This window comes from Carcharhinus amblyrhynchos, chromosome 11 (genome assembly GCF_965287045.1).
Source record: "Carcharhinus amblyrhynchos chromosome 11, sCarAmb.v2.hapA, whole genome shotgun sequence".
In the NCBI taxonomy this organism is placed as follows: Eukaryota; Metazoa; Chordata; class Chondrichthyes; order Carcharhiniformes; family Carcharhinidae; genus Carcharhinus; species Carcharhinus amblyrhynchos.
The window spans coordinates 1,650,701-1,660,081 of NC_137334.1; the positions used below are offsets into that span (position 1 = coordinate 1,650,701).

A 9,381-nucleotide genomic window follows, 5' to 3' on the forward strand; every position below is an offset into this window, starting at 1 on the left:
GAGACCTGATCATTTTCAACTGCTTTGTCCATGATATTTCCTCCATCGTGAGAAATGGGGATCTGCTGATGCTGGCTCACTGTTCAATATCATCCACAACTCCTCAAGTACTGGAACAGTCTATGTCCAAATCCAAATGCAACCAGACTTGGACAACATTCAAACTTGGTCTAATAATTATTTTACTTGTCAGGTAATGACCATCTCCAACAAGAGAGACTCTTACAATCAGGCTTGACACTCACCAGCATTACCATCAATCAACCCCCCACCATCAATATCATGGGGGTCACCATTGACCGGAAACTTAACTGGACAAACCATGTAAATACTGTAGCTATAAGGGCAGGTCACAGGCTGTGAATTCTGCAGCAAGTAACTCACTTCCTGACTCCCCAGAGCCTGTCCCTCGTCTACAAGGCACAAGACAGGAATGTAATAGAACACTTTCCATTTGTGAGTGCAACTCCCATGCAACGTTCATGAAGCTCAACATCATCCAGGACCAACTTAAACATTTAATCCCACTACCAGTGCACAGTTTCAGCAGTGTGTACCAGATGGAGGTACACCCCAGGTGGAGTTGAGACCACACCCAGATCAGTCAGGATCTTACAAATGGCTTAAGGGGTCAAGTTGCCTGGTCCTGCCCCAGGTCCTGTGTTCCCATATTTCTATGTACAAGCTGCACTGTGGCAACTCGCCCAGCCTCCTTCGACAGTGACTTTGAATCTAATGACCTTTGCTACTGAGGTGGACAAGGACAGCAATGCTTAGGAATAGCCGGATCTGCAAGTTCCATTCCAGCTAGACTTAGAACAATATTGCCTTTCCTTTACTGTCACTGTGTCAAATCTTGGATCTCTCATAGTACTGTGGGTGCACCTACACAAAATTGACTCCATTGGTTCACCATTGATGCAGGGTGAGGTATCTAAATGGATACAAAATTGGCTTCTTGATAGAAGCCAGAGGGTGGTTGTGAAAGGTTATTTTTCAAACTGGAGACCCTGTGACCAGCCTCAGGGATCAGTGCTGGGTCCACTGTTATTTGTCATTTATTTCAATGATTTGGATGAGAATATAGGAGGCATGGTTAGTAAGTTTGCAGATGACACTAAGATTGGTGGCACAGTGGACAGTGAAGAAAGTTATCTCCAATTGCAATGGGATCTTGATCAATTGGGCCAGTGGGCTGATGAATGGCAGATGGAGTTTAATTTAGACAAATGCGAGGTGATGCATTTTGGTAGATTGAAAAGGGCAGGACTTACTCAGTTAATGGTAGGATGTTGGAGAGAGTTACAGAACAGAGAGATCTAGGGGTACATGTTCATAGCTTCTTGAAAGTGGAGTCACGGGTGGACAGAGTGGTGAAGAAGGCATTCAGCATGCTTGGTTTCATCGGTCAGAATACAGGAGTTGGGACGTTTTGTTGAAGTTGTACAAGACATTGGTAAGGCCACACTTGGAATACTGTGTACAGTTCTGGTCACCCTATTATAGAAAGGATATTATTAAACTAGAAAGAGTGCAGACAAGATTTATTAGGATGCTACCAGGACTTCATGGATTGAGTTATAAGGAGAGGCTGGATAGACAGGACTTTTTTCTCTGGAGTGTAGGAGGCTGAGGGATGATCTTATAGAGGTCTATAAAATAATGAGGGGCACAGATCAGCGAGATAGTCAATATCTTTTCCCCAAAGGTAGGGGAGTCTAAAACTAGAGGGCATAGGTTGAAGGTGAGAGCGGAGAGATACAAAAGTGCCCAGAGGGGCAATTATTTCACACAGGCAGTGCTGAGTGTCTGGAACAAGTTGCCAGAGGCAGTAGTAGCGGTGGGTTCAACTTTTGTCTTTTAAAAAGCATTTAGATAGTTACATGGATAAGATGGGTATAGAGGGATATGAACCAAATGCGGGCAACTGGGATTAGCTGAGGGGTTTTAAAAAAAGGCTGGATGGACAAGTTGGGCCGAAGGGCCTGTTTCCTTGCTCTATGACTCTATGCCTTCTCGAGGACAGTTAGGAATAGGCCACCAAAACTTACATCCCATGAAAGATTTATTAAAAATTGACCCAGTGACAGTAAAGGAACAGCAATCTATATCTGAGTTAGGATAGTGTGTGACTTGGAGAGGAAATTTGAGAGACTGCACTTGTCCCTGTTCAGGTCACAGCTTTGGAAGATGTTGTCAAAGAAACCTTGGTAAGGTTTTCAATGTCACGTTTAGATGTTAAACACTTCAGAGGAGAGAAAGAAACCTTCTGGTGATCCTGGTCCTAATCTCTGTTCAGTCAATATGCAGCACAGTGACTGCCACCTCGGTTAGATTGTCAATAGTCTGAATCTATGCTCGAGACCGGAAGCCTTTGTCGAACCGTAATTTCCAGGTGTTAGATTCTTTAAAAGAAGAGTTGTGACAATTTCAACAAACACACAATTCCACTGAATGCTTTGTCTGCAAATCGATATTAGAGCCATAGCGACATCAGAGTCTGATTCATTGAGAAGGAGAAACTTTAGATGTAACAGGAGATTTTTTTTGAATTCATAATGATTTGAGGAAGGTACCAGGTTCCTCTGAAATTCTCATTATCTCGCTCCTCTGGTTCAAAACATGAGGCCTCATTACCTAAGTTTTCAAACTTTCCACTGATGTAAATGCAATACTTCCTGTGCTTCTGAATGATGCAGAGCGGAAGGCCATGAGTTTAATTTATGTGCACAGTTGTAAATCAATCTTTTACTGCCTGGTTTAGAGTTGTTATACTTATCACAGGAAAAGAGTACGTGAAGAACCAGACAATTTGCCATCTGAGGGAAATTGAATAAATGGGGAGGGAGAAAATAGATGGGTTCACAGACCCCTGCTCTTCAAGAAAAAAGGTCAACATCAAGATTGGCATACTTTCATAGTCCGTCATGTTATTCAGATTCCCTTTAAAGGCCTATGGCCTATGGATGTTGCAGTTACAATAACCATTACTGGGTTGTAAATATACCATTACATAGAATTTATGGCACATAAAAACCAGTCAACCCCACACATCAGCATTGGTGTTATGCTTCACATAAACTTTCTTCATCTGTATGTGATCGTGTATATCCTTATATTGTTCTCTCCATTACGCACCTATCCACCAACCCCTTAAGTGGATTTATGTTATTTGCCCTTACTACCTAAATGTAGTTCAGTGAGTTCCAATTTTTCACCACATCCTAGAGAAAGATATTTTTCCTGAATTGCTCGTTGAATTTATTTGTGACTACCTTATTGATGACCCCAGTTTTGGATTCTGTCAAAAGTGGAAACACCTCTAAATATTACATCATTAAACCTCCAACTGAGTGATCTCTGTTATAGTCACCAGAGAGTCTCAGCCTATATGGCTTTTTCTTCATTTTTAAAGCTATGAAAATATAAATATTGTTTTTCAGTAATTAGTATTCCTTCTCTACAGCTGCCAAGAATGATACATTTCATCAAAATTTACAGAACAGAGGATCACTCACCCAACGGAATCCAAGTAATAAAAGAGGAAGATTGGACCGTGTTTTTGGGGTACGCTGAGGTTTCATCCTTTAGGAATGTTCTGGTGAAACAAAGCACAACATTACTTAGAATATGGCGTGGAACTTTGTTATTTGCTTCCCCTTTGCCTGTAGTCCTCAGCAGACTGCAGCGCCAAGCCTCCAACTCAACCCTGTTCAGCTCTCGGATATCACCAATACTCGAATTCAGATCCTTCGAAAATTGCCAAATGTTAGACGGTTCAAATTTATGGTACAATATTTTGGAATCAAGGGGATCAATTTGGGAATGTGATTTTCGACTGAGGGTCGGGGAATATCCCCTGGTCTGAAGTAATTACTTTCTCTGAAAGGAGAAGGTGATGAAGGTGATCTACGGAGGGTAGAGAAGTGCATGGTGTCCACGTGGATTTTAGTAAGGCTTTCAACAAGATCCCTCATGGTCGGCTTTTCCAGACAATTAAGATGCATTGGATCCACGGTGGCTTGGCCACTTGGATTCAGAATTGGCTTGCCTATAGAAGTTAGAGAGTCGTGCTGAAGGATGTATTTCTGGCTGGAGGTCCATGGCTAATGGTGTTCTGCAGGGATCCGATTGTGATGAAATGTAAGTTTGCAGATGACACAAAGATAGGTGGAGTTGTGGATGGTGCAGGAGGTTGTCAAAGGGTTCAACGGGATTTAGATCAGCAGCAGATACGGGCAGAGAAACGGCAGATGGTATTTAATCCAGGCAAGCGTGAGGTGCTGCACTTTGTGAGATCAAATATTAAGAGTAAGTATACAGTTAATGGCAGGACCCTGAACAACATTGATGTAAGAGGGATCTTGGGATCCAAGTCCACAACTCTCTGAGAATGGCCACACTAGTAGATGGAGTGGTAATGAAAGCATATGACAAGCTCGCCTTTTATAGATCGAGGCTTGGAGTACAAATGTCAAGATGTAATATTGCAGCTTTATAAAACTTTGGTTACACTGCACTTGGAGTATTACATTCAATTCTGCTCGCCATATTATAGGAAGGATGTGGAGGCTTTGGAGAGGTTGCAGATGAGGTTTACCAGGATGCTGCCTGGATTAGAGGGTATGAGCTGGACAAACTAGAGTTGTTTTCTCTGGATCAGCGGAGGCTGAGGGGAGACCTGATAGAAGTCGATAAAATGATGGGAGATATAGATAGGGTTGACAGTCAGAATCTTTTTTCCAGAGTTGAAATGTCTAATACTAGGGTGCATACACTTCAGGTGAGACAGGGAATGTTCAAAAGAGACGTGAGGAGCAAGTTTTTTTGCACAGAGAGTGGTAAGAGTGTGGAACACGCTGCTGGGTGGTTGTTCAGGCAGATGCAGTAGGGTGCTTAAGGAGTTTTTAGATAAGCACATGAATATGCAAGGAATGAAAGGATATAGATCAAGGTCAGGCCGAAGCAATTACTTTAATTTGGGGTCCATGTTCAGTACCACATTGTGGGTCAAAGGACCTGTTCCTGTGCTATACTGTTCTATGTTCTATGACAGTGGAACGGTGGTTCCTTTGACTGACCTTCAGATTGTCAGGCTGTTTAGCTGCTTCAGTTAGACTGTTCTTTACTTGCTTACTGACCTGTGCCTCTACTTTCCTGGAGGCTAAAGCAAGTTTGGAAAATGGAAACTCTTGCTAAGGAAGGGAGATGTGTCAGATGGAGGCAGTGATCAGAAGTGTCCATCTGCCTGTGCACATCTGTGGGGAGAAAGGGAAATGATTGTAAATGTACAGTATGGGTGAAGGCAATCTATTTCTGCACTCTGAGAAGGAGAGCTTGTTTCTCAACCTAGAAAACATAAAACCTTGTAAGTTAAAGGAAAGTTTGAGTAGTATTGTGTACAGCTATAGAAGAAAATGTCTGTGAGCATTTTTTTGCTGAAAATGTAATGTGAGGAATAACACACATTTATATACATGTTTTTTAAAAAGCCCTTTTATTTTAACGGTACATTGAACTATTTGCTATTTGGCATAATAATTCAAGGAAGTGTTAATAGGTATCAGGGTCAGATCTGTACCCTTCTCTAACTGATAAAATTTCACATCTCTGTTCCAGCTGCAGAAAACAAAAGTATCAAAGCTTTTTTTAAAAAAAATGTGTCCAGTATTATTATTGCAACCCTGAGATCATGCACACAGTTCTTACTGATCTATATGCAAGTATGGGAAGGTTTCCCTTAGCTGGGACAAAGACTCAGCCATTAGCCTGGTCATTCAAACAATGGCCTGACAAATGGTAAAAGATTTAAAGAACTTTAGCTGAAACCAAAAGGGACAGAGCAATAGCTGACCTGTTAACTTGTACTTATTGCTGTTCTCCCTGATTGTTTACATTTTATTTGTTTCTTTGTTTGTTTGCTTAACAGAAACCAGTCATGTCTATGCGACCTTGAAGAGAAAAGCCATTAACAGGAGTTACGTGCTGCAGCATTAGAAAAGCCCAGAATCGGAATAAATATCTACATTTCAAAGAGCTTGTTAAATGATACATCATACAAAACAGTTTGTGTTATATGTTTATTTTATGCAGAGTTATGTACAAATGATCCTGCGTAGTAATGGATTTGTGTAGAGTTACGTCCAATTGATCCTTTGAGTAATGGGTATCCCTTCCACTGAAATATATGCAAGTACATTCTAACATAGTGCATCAACTCCAATGCCTTTTACAATTGTGATGTTTTGATACAGCGGTGCTTTGCATATTATGGCTTTTTAATATTACTTTTGTGATAAATTAGGTGACAAGTCTTAAATCCTTCAACAGCTCAGTTGCTAAATGAGAAACTAAGCTACAAGGAAAGTTCCAGCCTCATTCCTGGTCTACACTGAAATAAATGATGGTTGGGTTGATAGTTGGGGGATACTATTGCCATTATTATCCTTGGCCATTGCAGGGAAAAAATAAATCATGATTTTCAATCACAAAACCAGTTCTGTTACTTTAGATTGGAAAACTGCACGTCACTCTAATATTTAAGGAAGATGACAGAGAGATATAAAGGAATTTTAAACCAGTTCACTGAATGTATCCCCACTCTACCTCTTTCACCCCAACTTTCCCATTCCTAATTTTTGTGTCTTCCGATAATCAAGAACTGCTGCCTGCGCAGCCAAAGCAACCTCAGGAGAGAGGGAGAAAATAACACCATACCATTGATGCTCCATCACTTTAGCTGATGCTTACACCCAGCAGCTCAGATACTGGCAGTGTGAGAACTTTAGAGGCTACAAGAAGCATAGAAATTCCATACTGTTAAGTCACTGGACATGAAGAGGCTGCAGTTAAGGCAGGGGAAGCCTAACTCGTATGCCAGCTCACGGGAGAGCTCAGTTGTAGACGGGTTCTTTGACAGGAGACTCAGATAAGAAATTTGATGGGGCAACATACAGGAAAGTGCTGATGAGAACATACAATGAGATGCCTGGTAGGTTGATGAGACTGTCAGACAACATCCATGAAGCACAGAAGAATTTGGTTAAAAATAAATTGACAGAGAACATTGTATAGAGCTTAGACTGCATTCCCTTCAGTCCTGAAATGAAGGACAATTTCAAAACAGCACTTTCAGACCCAGTCATGACACAGCGTCTGGTGGTAATTGACTCAATTTCCACTTCAGTATCGGTCAGAGCCCTCTAATGTTTCAGAGCTGCAGATGGAAGCTATGAGATCCGTGCTTGCTGTTATATAGGCTCAGACTGCTGCCGTCATGGCTGCAGATTACAATTTCTCAGAGGGGCACGCAGTTGCTGGAGGGATTCCGAGAATTTGCTCTGCAATCAATGACTAGGATTAAGAATGACGTGGGTGTGGCAGTGTGACAAAGCTGCTCTCAGCTCTCACCCAGCAAGCCGAGAATAATGCCACATATTCCAAAACAGCGCAGTCAAAAATTCAACCTCCTGGTCTCAGAGCTGCTTAAGGCCATCTCCAAATCAGCAGGCATGCTGCACTCACTGGATAGTACTGTATAGAAGCAAAGTTATCCTCAATTCAGGCACTTTGGGAATGCACAAGGATAAACAGATCATTTTGGTTTGTATAACTATAGGTGTGTTTTTGGATAAGCAGGTAAGGAAAAGGATGATGACTTTTATTGCAAGTTCTTGGCCAAGGTGATACTGTGATGGGATGGCTCCTATGGATGTTAAAGTGGGGAATGGTGGAGTTAAGGTGGTGAAGAGGTGTTTACGCCAGGGAAGCAGAGTCTGAACTGATGTTCATGGACAGTCTTTATAGAAGAAATGAGTCCTGGCTGTATACTGCCTGCCTCATTTTTAACCACCCCTTTTTCTTCTTCTTTCCAAAATGGCATCTGGATGCTTGGCTATGCCCTGGTGACGGCAAGGTTGTGGCGGGTACAGCCAACCACCATGAACTTGGAGACATGTTCCAGTGAGTATTTTAGGGCTCCTCCCAATCAGTCCAACACTAAGAAAGCCACTCCCAAATGATTGTGGGAAACCCCCCACTCCTGACCCCAAGTTGAACCTATCCATGTCTCCCAAGGCCTGTCAGGTGCCCCCTGAGCAGGGCACACCACGCAAGGTGTTGGCTGCCTCAGTGCTCACCTCTGAAACCCCCTCGGAGGTGAAGGCACCAAATATCTATGAACGATAAGCTTTGTCTGTATAGCATGCAAGAAACAATACTTTTCATTGTATACTAATACATGTCGTAATAAAATCACAAAGACTGGAACTCTGAAACTCGCTGGTGTGAATCGTGCTCTCTGGATTTTGAGTATTGGTGTCATTCTGCAGACAGAGAGTGCGGGCTGAAAATCTCCCCCAACAGCTTTTGAGCTCACACCATCCTGGTCACTCTGTGTCCTTTCATCCTATTTCTCCCTGCTTAGAACCTTCAGCACCTTCCTGTTGGAATGATGGACACTATCCTGGGAAATGTTCACTGTGACATGCCACAACTTTAATTAACCCAATGAAATCAGAGTTTAATGCAGGGGTGACCTTTATACCACTGGCACTGCTATCCTTACTCTTATCCAAGCCTGGAAGTCATCTTAAAACAGGTGAAATTTCTACGACATCTTCTTGCTGAATCTGAGTCACCTCAGACAATGTTCCCGAGTGAGGTGGAGATGGGAGAAGTGTTCTCTGAAAACTGTGCTGGGTAGGACCTCCTGTGTAGAGGGGTCTTCCTTCCTCATTGCAGAGCTCATCCGCTCTGCAGCCTGCATTCTACTTGTTGGTCAGCTCCAGCCTTCGTACCTTTTTCAGACTTGGGGCAGATTTTAATTCAGCCTGTTGCAGCTGGAAACACGTGTCCAGGCCTACTAAATCATCGGGAAAGAACATGCATCGAGTCTGGTTGTGGCAGCAAAGTCAGTGATTTGGTGATGGAAAGAGGCTGATGTTCACAACTCGCCCACTTGCAGTGGGGATATCAAGTGGGTTCATTAATGATCATTGGATACGACAAACAAGTACCTGGTCTCAAAACCCAAACCAACAGCTGGCTGATTTCAGTCTTCCAAGAAAAGAATGGTCCACCCTCCATAGGTTCAGGAATGACCACAGGCTCCTGCTTGGCCAACCTCTATGGATGGGGCATTAGTGTCAGCTCCCTTTGTGCCTGTGGGAAAGAACAAACTCTATACCACATCATAGAAGAGTGCCCAATCCAGAGGCTCAGTGGAAGCCTATCTGAACTCAACACAAAAGGACCGGAAGCTTAGGAACTTTGCATTCACCAATAAAATAAAATGAGCCACTTGATACCAATTATCCTTAAGGCCCCCACCAGAATAAGCAATTAAATGACAATCGTGTAGTTCTCTCATGCCTCCTGTGG

General features: G+C 42.6%; 1 protein-coding gene across 4 annotated transcripts in view; it reads left to right on the forward strand.

The window, feature by feature from the left end:
* Positions 1–8,260, forward strand: part of LOC145349817 (melanophilin-like) — a 137,172-nt gene extending 128,912 nt beyond the window's left edge. For all 4 annotated transcript variants that reach the window (XM_080198370.1, XM_080198369.1, XM_080198371.1 and 1 more), the window contains 2 exons: positions 3,467–3,567; positions 5,930–8,260. In XM_080198370.1, coding sequence (XP_080054496.1) covers positions 3,467–3,567; positions 5,930–5,956 — 128 coding nt within the window. In that variant the 3' untranslated portion in view covers positions 5,957–8,260. The remainder of the gene's footprint in view (positions 1–3,466; positions 3,568–5,929) is intronic.
* Positions 8,261–9,381: the final 1,121 nt, after the last annotated feature.